Source organism: Harmonia axyridis, chromosome 1, assembly GCF_914767665.1.
Source record: "Harmonia axyridis chromosome 1, icHarAxyr1.1, whole genome shotgun sequence".
Lineage (NCBI taxonomy): Eukaryota > Metazoa > Arthropoda > Insecta > Coleoptera > Coccinellidae > Harmonia > Harmonia axyridis.
The window spans coordinates 65,960,551-65,982,488 of NC_059501.1; the positions used below are offsets into that span (position 1 = coordinate 65,960,551).

A 21,938-nucleotide genomic window follows, 5' to 3' on the forward strand; every position below is an offset into this window, starting at 1 on the left:
GAGATATTATAAGAAAAGTAAATTGTGTCATTTTGATTTTTCTTTTTTTCCCACTTTATTTCAAATATCATCAAAAAATGTTACCGGAATTCTTCATTCGACAGTAAATTTGACGTAATCAGATTTCGTATCCAACGTTTCGTACACTCTGGGCCACCCTCAACCTCATTTTTTTCAATACGGACCTGCATGTTTTATGACATTTTTCGAAATAACTTTTAACGCTGAATTCAACGATATATCATACAATGTCATTCAAAGTTGAATTTCCGCCGAATATCCTTCGGGCATTAACATATGCCTCATAATTTGAAGACAAAATTCTCATGCTCGTAGGCATCTTTGTAACCTAGCCCTCAGCCTTCGGCTTTGGGCTGTTACCAAGTAACGAGCTTTGGATTGTCCTTTTCTTATCTCTTCTATTACCAATGTCCTAGGGATATTAAATTGAGTCAGTTGGTGCAAAAAAAATCGCTAACGATACCTGGTTGAACCAAATTAGGTTAATGATTGCCTTAGATCGCTCCGTTATCATATGCAATGCACGGAACAAGATATAATTACCCAAATCATTGCGCAACCTGCGAATCGTCAAGATAAGAAAAGAGGTAACTTGATTCATTCGTCTTCAAGTTGCAGACGGTCTAAGAAGTTCCGCGGAAACATCAACAGACACCGGCAAGATTCACGTGGTCGGTTTTGGTAGAAAAACAGCATCGGAAGAACTTATTCTGATATTTTTTTTCATAAATTTAATATCTTCGGAAAGGAGCAATATGTCTCAAAATTTAAAGTTTGAAAGTAAAGTGTGCTTACTTATTCTCGTTGTGTTGTTCATGATGACTCAAGTGCAGTGTGGAGAGGTCAACGAAAAAGAAGACAATAGAAATAATGGAAGTTTAATTGCGAAAAAGTTGACTGAAAAAGATCACTACAGTCTGGAGGACCTTTCGAAAGCCTTAACGAGCATGATTTTCACTGGTAAGCATGTTTTAAGGGAGTTTCTTTCATGTGGATGGAAAATTTTGCACCCTACTCTTTGATAGAAAACTATAGAAAGCGCTAATTTTATTTTTTATTTATTTTTCTTTCATGGATATCGGAGAACTTATTTTTTGTATTTGGTAGTTAAAGTAATATTCGACTATTTTACCTGTCATTTTATTATCGATGGAAATTTTGAAGCGAACTTCAAGGGTCATATAGTGCCCGATTTCAAAATTAGTTATCGCAACCCCTATTAAAAAAAAAGGGTTGTTATAGGGTTGCGAAAAGTGGAAAAGTTGTTCCCCAACATTTGTTGTTTTCCACATCCGGCAAATCGAGGTGTTGAGTTTTAGTTGGACTACACTGTATATAAAGGGGGTTTATGGATATTATGTAAGAGCATAACGTTCAATCGACTGCAGCAAATTGGTGATTCTTTGTTTTTCGTGTTCATTACTGTCATGAGAAGGTTTGAACAACGAAATATTTTCAAAAAAATCGTAAGGAAAAGAAAAAAAAGCTTTCCTTTTTCCTCCGACCGAGCGAACAATCATAATTTGACACTTCTAAGGATGTATTTTGGGTTACCTGAAAGGTTTATTATAAGGATTACTAATATAATGCAAAAGCATTTAGGAACATGTAATTTTGTTAATTGCGAGAAAAAATTATCGAACACATAGTATTTTGTGGAATTGTTTTGAATTTGATTTAATGAATATGTGATTGTCCAGGTTGAAGCCTATTCCGAAAGAAGAGTCGAATCTTTATACAGAAAAGGTATTGAAAAGTTAGAGAAATGTTGGGAGTAGGTACATGTAACACTCTTAAAGATGACTTTGTTGAAGAATAAATACGAATTTTTAGGAAAACATGTGTTTTTACTGGTAAGGTCCGTGACTCGAAATATGGATGCACCTGGAATTTTGAATTGGCGTATGATAAACGCGTACTCTATTTCCGGAAAACCTGAAATTTTTATGGGGCCATCTACAGCCCAAACAGGATACCCACACCAAATTCGGTTGAGAATTGAAGACATAAAAGCTATTACAAGGATTTGCCGACACACAGACCGACATACACCAACAGACACAAAACAAAAGTTATTCAGAATAGTCTGAACTACATTTTGCTCGCGGAAAATTCGAAAGGGGCCAAAAATTGTTTCCATACCGAAAATATCAAATCAAATCAAAATCATGAAGCTTCTTCTATCATCGACTCGGAAGCAATTAGGTAGACCTGATGCATCACATCGTTACCTAGGTACATAAACATCATGCAACTAGTACCAACTGTCAGTGAACTGCAGCAGATCCATCCACATCTGTACCATTCTCAATTGATATCTAATGGCAATACCACTTCATAATTTGTAGCATCTGTTATTAGTGTTATTATCTCTCTTTTCACCTACAGTTATCAACTTTTCCGGGAAAATTAATGTAATTATTACATATAGACTATATTCTTCTGTTTCAAGATGAACTATAACGCATATAATAAATCAGAAATTGGAAAAAACTCATTCTACGGATCTTTGAGAGGTTCGGATAATTGATGACTCAAAATTAGATCTTTCAGCAGTTCCTTTGTTTCGAACAAATATATTGATTATTAATGCCACATAAATTGAGTAGTTAACACGGTTTTCATATTTGTCTTTTAAGGTTCAAATACGCAGTTATGATAATCCAATATTTTCGAACGGAATAATTCTTCTGAGAAAATATTTGTATACAACATGAATTGCTTTTGATTCCCTCAACTAAGCCCCCTATTAGAGATCAGTTTTTGAAAAGGAATAGAAAAAGTAAGGCAGTATCGATCCGGGACTCAAGGGAGTCGTTAGTAACTGGCATAAGAAAAAAATATCGATCGGTTTCGGGGAAAAAAGAAAAAATTAGTTTGAAGAAAACTCTAATATTTTTGGCAAAGTGAAAATAATTTTTTCTTTAATATTCATCTCGAATGAAACAAAACTAAAGATTATCTAAACCGTACCAAAAGGATTCCGGTAACAAGGGAAAATCATGTCAAAAAATTTTAGTTAACTTTTTGGTATAATATTGAGAGAAATTCTCCTGATTCAAGAATAACAAAAAAACAAATAAGTATGAAAGTCCAAAGTTCTGAATTTTCCCAACTATTAGACGAATATTGATAAGTGTTTAATTAATTTTCTTTTGTTGTTGTTGTTTTTTGATAATTTGGAAAGAGTTATTTGCTTTGTAATAATATGAATTTCCTAATTTCCTAAATTTACTAGGCATTATCTGAGCCAAATATTAGTTCCGATTTTCTTTCATCAGAAACATTCAGATATTTTTTTTCAATCTTTATCACATCCTTCCTTTATAGGAAAAAATAAACACACGAAGAACTGTCTCTAAGGCGGCGAAATTTTATTTTGCCGGGGCGCCAAAATGTATGGCGGCGGCCCTGCATCCTTTAAAGGGAAAAATAAACACACGAAAGAACTGTCTCTATTATGCGACAGGTCGAATCCCACAATATTCCTCATCCTGAGGAATATTATAATAACATCATATTTTTTTTATGTAGTTAGTGGAAAGCCGCTGTTCCATTGACATATAAACTCCCAAAAAGAAGGGGTTTATTACACGCACAAAGTTTCGGGGTTGGTTCCCTAAATGAAGAATCTAGATGAAAATAATAAATTCAGAGATGTACGGACGTTAAATTAGGAGTTTTTATGCACTTGAATTAGAAATTATGTATTTTTCCACGAAATTTCCACTATAAATTTTTTAATTAATCAAGTATGATTAATTCGAAACTTCCTAGTCTGTGACATGTCATAAAAACATAAAATTCAGTGATACTTTCCATACAATGTCAATCATCACTTTTTCAAAATAATTTTCTTGTTTAATGGAAACGCAAAATATAAAAAAATGAAGAAAGCGCTTTAGTCGAATCAGGAGCTTTTGAGCGTTATTTCGTTCATGCACCAATTCTGCCCATGAAAACTACAGAACTGTTTATATGTATATGTGGTCTTCAAGGGCGCAATTCTCTCCTCATTTTTTTATATTCTGGATTCGATGTCTCGGAAATATTGGTTATTTATTTTCCAATATCCTTCTTAATTTTTTCTGGTCCTGATATTGCTTGGAATTTTGCAGGATGCTTGAAATTATTATTTAATATCAACATTCAAAATCTCAAATTAGGTCACAGAAAATTAATTAATATTTTTTATATTCTTCTAGAATTTTCTATTGTTCTGGTGAGGTGATTAACATGAAATTTTGTGCGAGGCTTAAAAATGTCATTCTACATACCTATACGGATGCATATCTTCATCCCGATTGAATCTGCATATTTTAAATAAACAAAACAAAATGCTAACTCTTTCAGCCATTACTATAATTATTGTCAGTTAATCATGATTGAAACAAGTTTTACACTTTCAATGTTTTTACTCGACTTATCGTGTACACGACAGTTTACCGGACAGACATAATTGATTTTAAGCTTGAATTTTTCATAAATGAATCAAAACACTCGAAACGAATCGTTTTAGTTCGAGCAAAATATAATCAACTGCGCCCTTGAGAAATTATAAAACTGCGTCATTATCATTCAATGTAAAACACCAAAAGCGTCTTGGTAAACATACTCAACAAGTGAAACTGTATTCGACACTATGGTGAACCCTCCTAAAGCTATAAAAAATTTTCACACATTTTTTCGAGTCTGTGAAATTAAAATATGAATAAACATCAAGCGATAGTTAGTTTGAACAAAAGTTTCTAGGGTCACACTTTATGACTTATCTACGATATCCGTAAGTCATGAATATTCTAATAAAAGCACAGATTCCTGCTATTAAAATTCCCTATTAGAGCAAAAGTGTGTCGAAGAATCAAGCTTGATTTACAGAACCGGATATTTCCTTCAGAACAAACATTGACATTTTGATAGAAATATCGGAACATGTCCTTGAAACTGATACATTCAACTATTGGCATTTTTTGAAAGATATAACTTGCTCTTCCTATTCTTGCCCTTTCTATGAAGGAATAGTTATTTATAATACAAGTGCAGAAGGCATTAATATTCTTGCAAAAGTTCAAGTTCAAAAAACGAGCCACTAAGTGGCGAGTTTTTGAATGAACGGGTGTTAGAATGAGCCTTCTCTATACGAGAATTTATTTATTTATTTTATTTATTCACTTATCTACATAAAAACTGTGGTAAATAAGTTTTTTTTGACCCATCAAACTTACCTGGGGAATCACTATAATTATATGTAGATACATTATTTCCTCTAGTCTACCAAATTTTATTGCATTGCATTCAATCAGATTTGTTTTTTGGAATATATGTACAGGGTGTTTCACCATTGACGTGACGCTCTTTCACGGTTAATCGCTGAAATTTTCGATTTTTTTTTACACGCGCACAGTATCATTAGACTCCATCAAAGCTACATTCGCAAAGTGTTCTGAAATACACCATAAAAGTTTGAACAAGCTAATATATGTTCTTTCTTATGGAACGCCCTTTTTTCAAATTTTCTGATTGCATGAAATAAATGAACCCAGGTTTGTTCAAACTTTCATATACTCAAAACTTACCCATTTTTCATATATTGAAGGGTCTTTGGAAAAACTATTAACTTCAAAGTTTATTTGAATATATTTGAATGAGATTTTGAAAGTGGATATTAGAAGAACGGAGGTTAATACTGAATTTTTGATAATTATTGAGAACTCTTCTGGGTGTTCAAAAAGAGACAATTCATTGATGACTTATTCAAATGTTAACATTGTACTTATTTCAAATGGCACACCCCTTTACTTTCTCATTTGGTAGACAATATTTCAAAGATATTAAATTAGCTTAGATACCAATAAAAAAATAAAATACTGGCTATGCCATTTGGAATACGACCGATATTAACGTTTGAATGAGTCATCAATTAATTGTCTCATTTTGAACAACCAGTAGAGTTCTAAACTATTATCAAAAAGTTAGTACTTACGTCTTACCTCCATTCTTCTAGGATAAACTTTCAAAATATCATTTAAATAAATTCATTAATTTTGAAGTCATTAGATTTCTACAAAGACCTTTCAATTTGTGTAAAATCGAAAAAAAGATAAGTCTTAAGCATATAAAACTTCGAACAAAAAACAGAGTATTCCATAAGAAAAAACATGTATTTGATTGTTTACACTTTTTTGGAATATCTTGTGTAAGTATATCCAAATAATTTGAGAATGAAGCTCTAAGGAAGCTTATAACACTGTCGAAAAACAATCCAAAATTTCAGCGCTTAAACATAAAAGAGCGTCGCATCAGTTGTAGAACATCCTGTATATAAATTATATATTTGTACAATTTTTGGTCGCAATATTACTCTAGAAAACGGACCCACCCGACATTTTTTTCTAGCTGCGGCCTTTTGGGGAGACAGGGGACAGGGCGGCATTTCAAGCTTGATCAAAAAAATCACATGTGTATAGAAATTCAAAGTACCGAATGAGATTTAATTCGGTCAGCAGGTCAACAGGAAGGAATATCCATAAATTTAATTAAAATCAAAAACCATCAACAAACAGAAGATAAACAAAAAATTGAAGATGATTTTGAGATCGCACAAGCTTTCAATGAGTATTACACAAATCTAGGTGAAACATATTCTAGCAAAATAAAAACTCCCGATGATTTCCTCGAAACCGATTTTAAAATTGATAGTTCTTTCTATCTAGCTCCTGTAGAGCCGCTAGAGATCATTAGGGCTATATCAGAGTTAAAAAATAAAAAGTCAACCGGATTTGATGGAATTAAAGCCGAAACGCTGAAAGAAATAAAAGATGAAATAGCTGAGCCTCTAACTTATCTGGTGAACACTGGCTTCCAGAGTGGTTGTTTTCCTGAAATCTTAAAAACTGGTATTGTGAAACCGGTATACAAAAATGGGGATAAATCAGAAATGACGAATTATAGGCCGATCACTTTAATTTCGAATATAGGGAAGATTCTTGAGAGATTGCTTAAAGTACGGATGATACATTTTTTGGAAAAAAATAAAATATTGTCAAGAAATCAATATGGTTTTCGACAGGGACTTTCAACAGAAGATGCAATAAAAACTTTAACAACTAGGTTATATGAAAACATAGATACAAATATCCCAACTTTGGCTGTATTTGTTGATCTTGCGAAGGCTTTTGACACGGTAAGCCATGAAAAACTTTTAGAAAAAATGTATAACTACGGATTCCGCGGATCAATGCACGACCTGGTCAGAAGCTATCTTACAAACAGAAAACAAATAGTAATGGTAAATAATAAACTGAGTGAAGAAAGGACGATTACTTTTGGAGTTCCACAGGGCACGGTTCTTGGACCACTTCTCTTTCTCATATACATAAATAGTCTACTGGAGATGAGAGGTGAGGGACAGTTTATAGGTTTCGCTGATGACACTGTGGTTATATACGAGGGAGAATCATGGTCGCATCTGGAGGAAAGAGTGAAGATAGATTTTGTGAAGATATATAAATGGTTACAACTAAATAAACTCACCTTAAATCAAAGTAAGACAAAGTACTTGCCATTTACATCGGGTAAATCTGGAGCTGAAGATCTGGAAAACTTGCATATCAACGAAGAGTTAGTTATACCCAAAGCAGATTCCGTGAAATATTTCGGCATTGAAATCGACAAACACCTAAAGTGGGACCAGCACATGATTTATTTAACGAGGAAACTACGTGGTATATTGTACAAATTCAAACATATAAGAATGAATATCAATAGTACTAAACACCTAAATATGCTATATAATGCTCTCGTCCAGCCACAGTTGTCATATGGCGTGATAGGTTGGGGTGGGGTACTGGACAGTCACAAGAAAAGACTAGATGTACTACAGAAGTATTTTCTCAAGATAATACACGGTAAGCCAAAAATATTCCCAAGTAAACAACTCTATGAACTAGCCAAAGTACCCGATATTAGGCAGATATTTGCGCTGAAGATCATTATGAACATCTTTGAGGGAAAAATTCATATAAAAAAGAAGGATCACCGATATCGTACCAGAGCAGCTGATAGAAATTTTGAACGCCCAAGATCAAAGAAAAGGCTTGGTCAAGGATGCTGCGACTACATAGCCCCAAGACTGTACCCCTTAGTACCCGATGAAATATCTAAACTAAAAAATAAGAGATCTTTCAAACTAGAAATAAAAAAATGGATTATGAAATTTGATAGAACAAAATTACATGAAATAATTAATCAAAAAACTTTATAAAATACTCGATTTCGACATTAATACAAAATGGATTTGACACATACCCGGACTTGACAAAGAAAAAAAAGGAAAAAAAACGTTACATGATCTTCGATTTTCACAAATGCAGGCTCGTATCTACGATGGAGAACACGATTTATGGGAGTGTATATAATTAGAAAAACATATATTTTGCGGCAGAATTAAAGAAAAATATTTATGTTAGCACTGTGCACAGTTAATGTAAAAAATTAACTCTACAGTAGTTTAGAGTTTGTTTAATGTATAATATTTATTTTCTTGAATAAACTCTCTTATTATTATTATATTATTATTATCAAAGGTGCCGCATTATGCATTATACTCATATAAATATCCAGATGTCGCGTAATCCCGTTTACGAGTTATTGATGCTACAAAAAACACATGCACTTATCAGGCTTGTCGGTGTTCGCTTTGATAATGTTGCCGAATTTTATTTCCACTTGGGGCGACTTCTGAATCATTTTTCTTTTCAATTCTCTCAGATTGTTGATTCCTCAGAATGAAATGAAAAATATACGAGAAAAGATTCCATTTCAACATTTTCAATTGATCCTACTCAAGAAATATAACAAGTTTTTTTATTGCATACTATATTTTATCACATTATCACAGACTAACAAGTAATCTGTGACATTATATTATAATATAATTTTTTTTAATTACAACGAATTTCGCAGTTGATTTTTTAAATCATATAGTGTTGGGCGTGGGCGCATTCGAATTTAAAATCATAATTCATCCCCATCATCCTTTTTCTTTTACTCGATAATCTTAAAGAAGAAAAAAACAAAATGTTCAAGCTTTTCAAAACGTCGATACTTAGCAAAATAGCCTGAAACCGCAGGGCCTGCCTCGGAGGGACGGCAAATAATGGAGGGCGACATTACTTATCTACTTTTTCCGAGAAATCGGGATTCCAGGAAGAATGAATTAAATAACTTTTTTAATTTTAACGAATTTTACAAATTATTTTTCTATCAATTCACTAATCTCAAACATCTTTGCATGGAGAATTTCTACAACATCTATTCAAAGTGAAATAATGGTTCATCCGCATCATCTGGTTGTTTTATTTAATCATATCAAAAAAAAAACCGGAATTTTCGAGAGTTTTATTAAATCAAAACTCAGCAAAAGAATCTGAAACCTGAATGCGATTCATATATTTCATCTCTTATTCATTAGAATTCAGTTGAGCACGTTAATTGTTCATTACATTCCATATTTCCTAAATCACCTTGTGAGTTGTTATCCTTATACTGTGACTAAAGTAATTCACGGCCAAGGACAAATTAGGGAAATAAAAGAACGGGATAAATACACTTATTCAATTTTTTTCCAAACCACTAAAAATGTGTGAAGAAGATGATATTTAGATCTAATCGTTTGCTAAGGGTCGCTGGACACTTGGGTCGTTGCGGCACGGTCGCAGGTACTTTTTCGCCGGTCTCGGGAACAGATGTGAAAATCTTTACTCTTCTTGTTGTCGGTGCAAGTGTTGCACATATGTTGTAGTTGTAGACTGGACTGAACTCAATTGAATTATTCACCCTGAAATGCCGAGTTTTATGGGCATTCAGGCTGTTTTCCATTCGACCGTTAGCAAATCCTTTCTACGGATCCCTTAGGGGTGTGGCTCTCGGTGTGGCTTTGATAATCCTAAGAGTCTGTTTACACCACACTGCTTGGGCAGCAGAGGGGTCGCGACGTGAAGGGGCTAGAGCGGGTGGGCGTTGACTATTGTGGTGAATATATCGTGAACGTATTAGGCCCTCAGCCCAGATAGAATGAATTTGTAATTTACCTGACATCATTAAATCCAAATCGCTTTCCTTCAATAACAAACATTTCCTTTTTCTCAAACTTACGAAACCTTCGGTCCGAAGTAATAAGTTGACTATTGGATCCAAAATCTTCCACGAGGAATAAAGTTTTTCATTCGAAAAAGTAACATGAAAATCGGTCGTATGGCTTTTTTTGAACGACAAAATATTTTTTTTTGTTCGCGACAAATAATTCAGGTTTTCAAGAATATATTTCCTAAGAGACGGTCCTGATAGCTACAAGCCACGCCCCTCAGGGAGGAGCAACGATTTTTAGTTCACAATTCTGGCACTTGAAACAGATTTACAACGTCACATAGAATTCTGAGTAACTATGATGTAATATATTTCTTATTGGTATCATTGGAAAGAAGAAAAAATAGGCTATGACCATGTTGTATTAGATTTTCGAATTTAGTTCAACTGAAGCGACAATAAATTAATCAAAATTGGTATTGAAAATCGTTCTTTCTACGTTAATAAAACAATTAATTTGCAACTTAAAGTGAAATTATTACCTAACGAACATACAAGGGATAAAGACCTTCCAATATTGTTTTGAATCATCTCGATAGCGTTTACCGTTTCTGAGAAAATCAAGACCGAATTAGTTAAGAAAACGCCTGAATTTGCGCAGCGTGAACGGACTCTTAAGTTTGTACACCGAATTCTTCAGTTCTCGAAGTTAGAATATTTTCGAAGGAATCGATAGATTCCCTAGAATCGATTATTCAAATTTGAATCCATAAAAAATAATTACACTTAAGAGGGATCTATACCGTTTCAGCTATCAGTTCAAAAATTAGTACGCTTTATTTTACACTAAAGACCATCGATTTATATGAGGTTTTCACTATCATTAATTTCAAATAGTTGAAAGTCCTTTTTTATAATTTTTTTTTTGGAATGAACAAAAAAAAGAATAAGATGATTTTTTTTTGAAAAATCGATATATGCATGATATGACTTCCCAAAAAAAAAATAATTTTTTATGAATTTTCACATGAAAATACTATACAAGAAGTCTTGTCGAAGGCTGAAAATACGTTATGTCTAAAATTAAAAATAAAAACTTATTTTGAATTCATGCATGTGGTAGAAGAGACGGTAAATCAGAGGACCTTTTGAGATTACCTTACTCATCCTGAAAAGTGGTGAGATCTCAAAAACGCTGAGGAGACAGGAGTAGTTGAACTTTGTCAGATCACAAGAAAGCCACGTGGCATAAACCCCTCTTAAAATACATTTTTCCTTCCCTAAAATACTTTCCATGGAAAAAGTGTGGACTTTTCCACACTAAATCTCTGAATGCAAATTCAATTTCAATGCTCGTCTAACATTGACCTTGTTGACGCAAATCTCTTATACTGCGGATGAACACGCAAAAACGCTCATTTTCAACGGTCGGATGATAAACATTCTTCTTCGCACCGTTGCTAGATGTTGTTAAGTAAATTACACATTGCAAACAACTCATCTCGAGTAATTTTTTGCAGGTCGTAAAAAAGGAGGCGGCGGTGGTGGTGGCATGAGCATGTTCTTCATGCGCACTCTCATGGATATGTTCAACGCAACAGTCCCGATGATGGCCATGACCGTTTTGGGTTGGATGAAGGACATCATGCTGATGGGTGCCGGTGCCTTTATGATGATGATGTACGACATGCTGAACAAAAAAGGGGATGAGAAGAAAATAATCATCAAGTTGGCGCAAGCTCCACCTGAACCGGCACCACCTGCGCAGACTGGCTATGGACCATGGGAAGGATAATGATTCAATTGCAAAGACGTTAAGACTCATTTTTTTCACCTTCAGTTCACTCGATTTGAACTTAGCTGTCAGCCCAAACTCTTGGGTATCTACAATAATTCTGGCAGCAAACTGCTGACAGCTATGTTCACGTTGTCAGTTAAATCTAGTTAACTGGAGGTGAAAATAATGGATCAAAGAGAATTAATTAATTGTACCTGAAATAATAATCGGTGAAACGCACTACACATACATCCCGTATCTTATTTGATGCTGAATTATTCTAAGATGATACTTTAGTTAGACTATTCCGCTTAAGCCACATTGCATAATTTTCCCTAGCTAGCACTAGCATTTTTCTATGAAAAAACATACGGTGAATTAATTCCTCAATATACAATACAATATAATAATAATAATTATAAAACATATAATACACAAAGGAAAATGAATTATTGAACAGCTGTCCTATACTTTGAACTAGGTATCTATAGGTAGTATCGGGTTCCAAAGTTACAACAGTAGGGAAATTAGATTCGGGAAATGGATTTACTCAAATGGATTAGATGTAAAAACGATATCACTGATTTCTATTGCAGGAGCGTCGAATTGCCTTTTACAAAAAAGCCAATCCTTGCAATTTTTTGGTTAATAGACTGAATTTACATTAAGATGATATTCTTCTCATTCGATGAATCCTTACAATGAAAATTTACTTTAAGGTCATAGCCATTAAAATCTTATATTGCGTTTGTTAATATGTATGAAATTGCCTCAATAATCTGCTCAAATTGTGGAGCAATTATTTTATTCCATAGAATCACAGATATCATTGGGTTGGTTTATGGAATTATATGCGAATGAGATTTATTTATTTATAAATGACACCAAATAATCTGTTATTTTATACACTCTTTCCAATATTTGGAAATGGCATTATGTATATTTTATATTTGTCTTCATTTACTAATATTGTAGGTAGTTAAGTACCTATAAGTAGTAGAAGTAGTAACACTACTTTTTTTTGGCTGATGTACCTACATTATATGCAGTCGAATATTGTATTTTATTTTATATGTACCTATATTTATTTCAGAATTATAACATTATTTATTTGAAAATAATTATCTTTATTATATTTTTGGGGTGTTTTCTTTATTCCTAATTACATTAAAAGTCCATCAAGAGGTCTTATATCACTATTTTGAATACGCAAATCAGTCAGTTTCTTCCATCATTTTGCAGAAATTATAAGAACTTATAAGATACTAGCATTGTATAAAGACTATAAAGAATAGATCTTTTTACAATTATACCTAATACATGCAAAAATATTGTCAAAAAGGTATAAAACTATTTTATAGAACTGCTTCAAAACAATTTTTGAGAAATACTTCAACGAAACAGGAGGAGAGTTCTAAGTATGGAACGCCTCATTCATCTCGGAAACGGATATGGCCTATATTATGATGATAATTTATAAATTGTTGTTAGATCTTTGCTTTTATCGAAAATAATCAACTTTTATATTTCAAATGAATCATGCTGTATATTTTCTGCCTTTTGAATTCCTCAGAAACCTACAGAAACTGAATCTTTTTGATGTAACGTTCCCTATATATTTTGGCTTTCTCAAGCAAAATTTGAAAGTGTACTCTCTCTCTGAGAATTGTGATGTTTCATCCCCGAGGTGGAATCTTCAGTTTGGCAACCCAGTGACCTCTGCCAAATGCACCTTTCCACTACATGGTGGAGAGGTGACTCTGCTGTAGTGCGGCAACTACTATAAACCCGCCGGGACCACACTAGAGTGTGTCGCGAAGCCCATAACGCCACCTCTCGTGTAGGCAGATTCACTACAATATAAATTTTATAGCTACATTTACATTATCTTCGGTATTAAATACAAATGAAAGGAGTTTGGTTACTTTAACCCAAAGTATCTGGTGCTCAGGAATAATACGAGATCGCGGTAAACTACCGCCTTGAAATGTCTAAAAATACTGGTGTATCCACTGATTAAATTTTGTTTGGGATAATTTTGGTGACTCGATCACGGCATTCTCGGAACTTCTCTTTTCTTCCTTAGGTAGCGCTATTTAATAAAATGAACATATATCCATGAAAATGACATGGGACAACTTCCATTCTCATGGGGAAACTTTCTCTTTGTGAATAATAAAACTCTAAGAAATGACAAACATATTGATATAACAATGAAATATAATTATTCTTACAAGTTATTATATATAATTAAATAAAAGTATATATAAATAAAATAAAAAATTATGGATAATTATTCTAATGTTTAAATCAGGATTCAACATCTTCCGAGTCCCCACTCAACATAATTCAAATTAAATATAAATAAAATATAAATTAGGAAGGATATATGTGAATTGATTTCAATAAAGATTATATCCAAGGAATTGGAATTTCATATAAATAAATTATTTCAAATGTGAGATCCATTTGTATTTTTCTCTTTCATCAGAAAATCACAAGCAACTGAAAACGTGAAAATGAAATACTTCAGTAAAAAGTTTTGTCCAAATTTAAGGGTGTAGGACTCTGCTGCATTCAGAAATCAAGATAATTATGATAAAAATATCTTAGGACAATAAGTTCACAGAATTGCATTCAAAATTAAATTAAAAATTTACAATATTTGAACAAAAAAATATCCACTTTCCTCTAATACAGAAATAACAATCAGAAAACTTATTCATTCACACTAAGCATTCACTTAACGGGATAAATATAGCGTAAAAGTTCCAAAAATTTTCATTTATTGTTTCCCATTTAAAACTATGTTAGTTCTTCTATAATGGAAATAGAACCTGATGGTTTGAAGTAGTCCCTTTGATGACTTCCAGTGTTGGAGTGATAGATGCTAACATTTTTTGCACCACTTCCAATTCCGATGGCGATGATGCTTCCTCCAGTAATTTTAAAAATTTCATTTTCAAAGATTCTTTCGTATCAACAACTGCACCAAAAGAGTCTGTAGTTATCTGTGCTACTTGTGGAACCACTGTACAAGATGTAGGTATTTGTATAGTACAGCTAGTTGGTATTTGGGTGACTTGAACAGTTTCTAAATTGCAAATGTTCACTTCAGCCAAGATGGCATCCATTTCTCTCTGGTTGGTTTCGTTACAATATATGTAGGTGCTTTCAACTTGATTCCCTTGACCTACTTGGTTCTCTGAAAGGAGAAAATACCAATACATGTTTGAAATATACTATGAGTCTGATGTTTGAATGTTCGCCAAAGTAATATTAAACTTGTTGAACTCCTTATATAATAACTATAACTGGCAATTAGTTCTTTTTAAGAAAGAAATTTTAATTTTGCCAAATCATATAGATCAAAATAAATTTATTTTGGTGATTTTCATGTCAATTTCTGAGCAGAGGTTCTTACAAATGTTGGCACTGTTACACTATGCCTTTTTAACATTTGTGGTATATGAAGTTATTCTTGCTTTTGTTTTGTTGAATTTCTGAGAGATTGATATCACATTTTCTGTATTAATGTAATTACATAAGCATCAAAACATAAGTGAATTTACAAAAAGTATTACTTATAGGAGTGATGTTACGTTAAAAGATAAAGATTGTGTTGACATTTTAGACTTTTAGAGGAAAAACTTCGATTGGATTTTAGTCGTCAGATACAGGATGAAGGCATGAGCATTTTGAGCACAGATCATTAGGCTCAGAAATGGACACGAAAAAAGCCTATTGCAACACATTCATTCATAGTAACAATGCGAAAAATATTGAAATAAATTTACTTACCCATTTGAATATGATGCACTTGTATGTTATCCATTTGGGTAGATTGCTTAACAAAATCTACTTGTTGAGCCTGTTTTATGAATTCAACCTGTTCAACAGTAGCTTGTTTTATGAATTCTACTTGTTGAGACTGTTCAACATATTCAATTTGTAAAGGTTGCTTTATATATTCAACTTGTGGTTGATGCTTTACAAATTCCATCTGAGGTCCCTTAACGAACAGTATCTGTTGAGCTTGATCTTTGGTATAATTCTGTTGTGGTTTTATGTCAGTGTCATTTTGAATTTTATTATTAACACAGTTATTCAAATAGCGGCAAAGAAGGTGGATGTGTTTGCACATATTCCATTTCACGAATGAATCAATACAGCTACATAAATATCTATGGATGCAGCATTTGCATTCGGGACAGATAAATTCGCATCTGCAGACTACAGGCATTTCCTTGATGGTGTAAACTTCGGACGTTTCAGTTGAAGGTATCTGCCATCCCTCATCTGTTGTCACAATGCTATCAGTTTCCGAGTGTAAACTTAGTTTATGCCGGAAAATAGCTATTTTCATTTTATTATTAATTTTTCCTCTATTGATTAATATATTTCTGTCGAACAGTTTTTCCCTCATGAACCTCATTATATCTCCCAGTGCTTTGCCAAAATGCTTCGCATTCTTTCCGTTCATAAAAAGATGGTTCAATGTTTTATGCATTCTTTCGAAATGGGGATGCGTTTTTAAATCGATGAAAACACCATCTGCACTAGACCATAGCTCCTCCCTTTGTAAACAACTATCTTGTAAATAACTCGAGAAATGCCATGCGTAAGATTCGGTATTCAATTGATTGACAATGCTTTCTAACATTAATTTGAATGTGGTTATATCTCTCTCTTGTAGTATTGCTTTTAACTGATTGATAACAGTTTCCTAAAAGTAAAAGATGGTACTCAAAAATTTTTTAATTTTTCAAAAAGCAAGTTGCACACTTAGAAATGTGAAATCTGTAATCGAGTAAGTGATATTTATGTCAGGGGATAGATTCTGATTAAATATGACGAATGAATGTGTATTGATTGAGAATTAGTTTGTTCAATACCAAACAAATAGGTATTACTCGTTATTACTTATTTAAAATATAAATAAATATAGTTCATTTTGTTAAACAACATACAAATGTTCTCACAAAAATATTAACATAGTTCTACAATTAAACTAAAAATTTTGAATTGTTAGTATCTGTTAGGGCTGTAGCCCCATTTGCGCTACTGTTGAGGTAGGTATACAGAAAACAAATGAATGTTCTGAAAATTTGGGTAGTAGCCTTTCCCCTTTTGATTTATCGAGCTGAATTATTTTCAATGTTGCTAAGTCAACACGGAGCTACCGACACAATAATAAAATAATACAATCAATTTTCGACTAGACCATGGCTAGAGAGCGTGGAATTGTTGATTCATTAAATTATTTTGATATAATTAAATTACCTGCTTCTCTTTCGATTTAATAATAATCAGTTTTTTCCTCCAGGCATGCTCTATTTGCCATGTACAATAATATCTGAAACAAACAAAAAAATACATATTTTAGTCCTAGATAAAAAATTCAAAGAACAAATAAAAATAAAATTTTGAAATATTAATAACGTGGATTTTGATAAATATTTACTCATTTTAGTATATTGAATACAAATCAAAATAGCTTATTCTCCAATTTACAGGCTGGCCCACGTAAAACAATGCAGCCTGAAATTTGTAAAAGTCTGCGTTTTTCGAGAAAATGACAGAGCAGGACAATTTTTATTTAGAGGGGAACATTTTGAGATTGAGAATTCGAGAATCTTAATGACAATAGAGGTAAGTAGAAATCTGCATAAGTTCTCTTCTTGATGTCACGATGTAACACAAATTATCTATGTTACTGTTCTACCGGTTGGAGGTGAAAAACTGCCCGAATAATACCATAGAGATAAATACTAATTCAAAATGAATTAATATTACAATATTTACAAATAAGATGCCAGGTGTCGCATTAGCACTTATAGTATTAATGTTACTGCCGTCTTTCAATTAAATGCCATCTGTTTTCAATTAGTTGCCATCATTGGTTTGCTCTAAAAAGAGCAAAACCAGTCTGTTGCTACACTCCTCTGATGATAGCAGATTTTCCTCTATTTTTGAATTATAAAAAACTCTCATATCACAGCTGTGTGTTACAAAATGTTGAATAGGAATATAATTAGTCTTTGAACAAATGATAAACGAGAAATAAATGCCGAACAGAAATTTGTATATTCATATTCAGAACAGTTTATTCATAAATAAAATAACAAAACCTCCAAAATTATATTTCATTGAACACCGGTTCACTTTAAGATTCTCGAGGGGGCTCCAAAAGGATGATCGTACACCCACAATTTTGAAATTACGAAATGTCCCTTCAACTATCCCTGCATGTTCAGGATAAAAACATACTTAGACAAATATTTGGCTTCTGGCTGAAGAACTTAAGTCGATGGCCATTTGATCATATCAATAAGGAACAGTTATCAATATATCTATTTCTGTATGGTCTAATTACTGTAGAACTTACCTTAATTGAACATTCGACATAATCGTAATCCAAGCAGTGTAGAAATAATCAACCATATCAGACATAAATATTTTAGTATCAATACTTCCAACAGTCGTTTTTATAATATGGAAAAACAGTGTCATAATCTCCAAATCTAGTCTGTTTGAGAACAAAAATGCACAGGGATAACCCTCCCCCATTTCATTCAGCACTAAAAGAGAAACAAGTTCGAAATGATGGCTGTTGATATCGAAAGATCTGTCTAGGCAAATGGTATCATGTCCAAATTTTTTCAATTTTTCTCTCTGGTTTTGATTCATAATCATGAGAACAAAATCTTCAGATTTCAAATTAGGATGTTCTTCCATAAAATGACCTTGAGGCTTATGAAACATGATGCAATCACCGTTCTTTTTCATGTCTTCAATCCATATTTCAAAAGTAACATTTTCTGATGGGGGTTTCAATGTTTTTGCAATTGGAGAAGTAAGATGGAAACTACTCTTGATGTTATACAAATCTTTCTTAGAAAGCATATGGATACGCTTGAAATCTGATTCTGAGACAGTATTTCTCATGCTCTCAAGTATATCTGGGAATGGAATGTTCAATGCTATTTTTTCAGCTATTATTTGCCGTTCAGCAGGAGTTAAATGTAAATGACTGACGTCTGTTGTATGCCCAATATGAGTGCCACAGAATGTTACTTTTACTGAGCCATCTTTGATCTTTTTTAATTTTATTGCTGCAGGACAATATCCATTAATCTTGCTACTTCCCTGAGCCTTCATATGTCTCAATCCTTTTCCTTTAGGATTATAATAGCCAGATCGATGACAAATATAACTAACAACATCATGAGACAAACATGAAAAATGATATTCTTTAACAAAGCGTGTATTTGTCTCTTTTTCAAATGAATCCTTCCACTTAGAAAACTCTTCTAGATTCTTTACATCTACTGGACTCATAGAAACTTCGATGTCATGCTCGTTCTTAAAATGATCCAACAGCTTCTTTCGTTCAGTATTTTCAAAAGTACATAATGGACATTTATTGATTTTAATATGCTTTTGAGTTTGTTTCAAGGGTTGGGCAAAATCAGGATGGCATTTTCTTTGATGGTACTTGAAATTTCTGATACAATTAAATTTTTTTGGACATAAATCGCAAAGATACTTGAAACTAGTATAATCCTTCAAAAGAGGAGCGACATCAGACAATATTTCTGGATGAAATTTTCTCAAATGTTTCCTCAGATTACTTATATTACTATAACTACTCGAACAGACATTGCACATGTACTTATACATATCTACTAATTCACCATCAAGCAAATTGTGAGTACCTCCATCTTTGAAAGAATTATGAGTCTTCATTAGAATATTTTTAGCTAAATTCCTTTTAAATGTATATAGTTTTGGGCCAAGCTCTAGCAGCTTATTTGGGTGGTGCTTTCTTGTGTGTTTTCTTAATGCACTCATATTGCTGTATTTCATATTACACTCTGTACAAGAAATATCTCTTTTGATGTTACCAGATTCTTTCTCACATATTTTAGATATAAGTTCAGACATATTTTTGGAATGTTCTTTTTGTATGTGTTTTCTTAAGCTTGCCTTGACACAATACTTGATCTCACATTCTGGACAAGAAAATTTTTTCTCAGAATTTTTAGGTGTCTTCTTGTATAATTTGGAAGCTAATTCATTGAATTTTGAAGAGTGATATTTCCTGATATGCTTTCTTAAGCCAATTATATTGCTATAGACAGTTTTGCAATCAGCACAATTGAAAGAGTTTTCAGAGTTCTTCAGTCTTTTATATAAGGTAGGAGCTAATTCGGCCCATTTTGTTGGATGATACTTTCGTATATGCTTTCTCAAACAGCTCAAACTATTATAAGTAGTTGAACAATCTCCACATGAATGTTTCTTCTCAAGCAAATTAAAATTTTTCCAAGTTTTTTTTGGTTTAACCTTTTTTCTCAACTTCAAGTGAATTTTTATCAAATTATTCTGAGCAAAATTTTCTACATCATCATCTTTACAATTATGGTTTTTAGAAGACTTCTTCCATTTATTACTGATTTTAGAAGCTAAGGGTTCTTCTTCAGATTCAGAACTTGACTTTATAAGACTGGCATAAGAGATGTGTTTCCTTATCCGAGTACTTTTTCGAATTGGGGTTTCATTATTTTCTAGTGGATGAACATCAGGAATGAAACTCACTTCTTCTGATTTAACTAGTTTGGCAAGTGAACTTTTTCTTTTCCTTTTATTCACTCTGGTATTTGATTCATCAATTGTGTATTCTTTTATCTCTTTTTTAAGTTTAGTGATTTTATTATCTCTGTGATCCCTCATATGATTTTTAAATGTAATTAAGTCATTGAATTCTATTTCACAATCACTACATTCTATACCTTCATCCTCTATTCTACTTCGTCTAGAACAATTTTTTTCCTGTGTTTCTCTATTCTTTTGAAATTCTGAATGAAATGATTTTTTATGTGTACTAAGAGAACGGTTTGAAGTAAATGTCTGTTTACAATCATCACAAGTATATTTTGGAGATGAATCACTTTTTAGGGGAAAGAGTTGATAGAATTTAGTTGGATGGCGTTTTCTTACGTGCTTTTTAAAACTATTCAAATTACTGCACATCATTTGACAATCTTTACAGAAAGATGAGGAGTTTTCATCTTCCATTTTGTAATTTCTGAAAATAAAGAGGAATTGTGTTTATATAATCCAACAAATAATGCATTTTAAAAGTTACTCAAAAATCATTCTACAGGTTCATAAAAATAGTCTACTTACTGAGTAGTAGTAGTAGTATTAATAGTAAATGTATTCATTATGAAAATCGAAAACCTATTTCCTCATTAACAAATCTACAGCAATAAGCATTCTACTGATAAACAAAAAGAGAAAAATTATTACTTTACATTCTTAAGCAATTGAACCATATCTTTTTAAAGGTTAATCTTAATCAGTATTTGAATCGGATTTTTTTCAAAGAAATAATGACACATTTCGGACCATTTTATTGAATATATAAACATAAACACAAATAATTTTTGGTGTCAAAAAGGGTGTATTTGTGGTAGAAAATTGAGAAATAAAGTGATGGTTTTTATTCGACTGAAATGAAAAAATATATAATATTTATAATAGTATTTTTCGCATAAAAAATAAATAAAACTCAATAATTGAATTTCTTTCTGGAAAGTTATTGTCGAGGTTCAGAGTTGCGTATTATTTTTGCAAAGAAATTAAAATAAAAACCAATCATACTCATTAATATCAACTTATACAGTTCCATTTTAAACTGGTAACATTTGTAAACATAGCTTACTGACCTTTCAGTCTGAAATTAACCTCAATAATTACATCTATATGAACATTTCTCTACAATTATTATCAAATCCTTTCTTCCAACCGTTGAATTATTTTCTATATAAATTCTCCATTTTTCATTGAATCACTTCTACATTAATTTAATATAACAAAGTATTGTAAATTGAGAATTGAGATGCAAAAAAGTCGAGTCGATGTCGATAAATAATTGAACTGTCAAAATGCTGTCAAAATGCTATCAAATTACCTGTCCCTGTCCAAGCAAGTTGTCTGAAATATGAAATATCATAGAGAAATTTCTAATTATGTGAATTATGAACTA

General features: G+C 32.4%; 2 protein-coding genes across 2 annotated transcripts; one reads left to right on the plus strand and one right to left on the minus strand.

Annotated features, from left to right (window-relative positions):
• Window positions 1–608: 608 nt before the first annotated feature.
• LOC123670932 lies at window positions 609–13,019 on the plus strand. The gene is made up of 2 exons (XM_045604526.1): window positions 609–981; window positions 11,628–13,019. Exons 1-2 carry the CDS (start codon window positions 777–779, stop codon window positions 11,900–11,902), a joined length of 480 nt encoding a protein of 159 aa, XP_045460482.1. The 5' UTR covers window positions 609–776; the 3' UTR covers window positions 11,903–13,019.
• Window positions 13,020–14,073: 1,054 nt separating this feature from the next.
• LOC123670933 lies at window positions 14,074–21,862 on the minus strand. The gene is made up of 5 exons (XM_045604527.1): window positions 21,619–21,862; window positions 18,273–20,975; window positions 17,168–17,240; window positions 15,686–16,610; window positions 14,074–15,089 (listed from the first exon to the last, which is right to left on the minus strand). The coding sequence occupies exons 2-5, from the start codon at window positions 20,963–20,965 to the stop codon at window positions 14,704–14,706; spliced, it is 4,077 nt and encodes a 1,358-aa protein (XP_045460483.1). The 5' UTR covers window positions 20,966–20,975; window positions 21,619–21,862; the 3' UTR covers window positions 14,074–14,703.
• Between the last annotated feature and the right edge of the window lie 76 nt (window positions 21,863–21,938).

Bases quoted from the DNA above. Each gene is read 5' to 3' on its own strand.
- LOC123670933 (XM_045604527.1), bottom strand. From the start codon at position 20,965: ATGGAAGATGAAAACTCCTCATCTTTCTGTAAAGATTGTCAAATGATG. The intron at 16,611-17,167 runs GTAATTTAATTA...TTTTACTTTTAG, and splicing joins TTAAATCGAAAGAGAAGCAG to GAAACTGTTATCAATCAGTT. The intron at 15,090-15,685 runs GTAAGTAAATTT...TTCTCCTTTCAG, and splicing joins AGTGCATCATATTCAAATGG to AGAACCAAGTAGGTCAAGGG.
- LOC123670932 (XM_045604526.1), top strand. From the start codon at position 777: ATGTCTCAAAATTTAAAGTTTGAAAGTAAAGTGTGCTTACTTATTCTC. The intron at 982-11,627 runs GTAAGCATGTTT...AATTTTTTGCAG, and splicing joins AACGAGCATGATTTTCACTG to GTCGTAAAAAAGGAGGCGGC.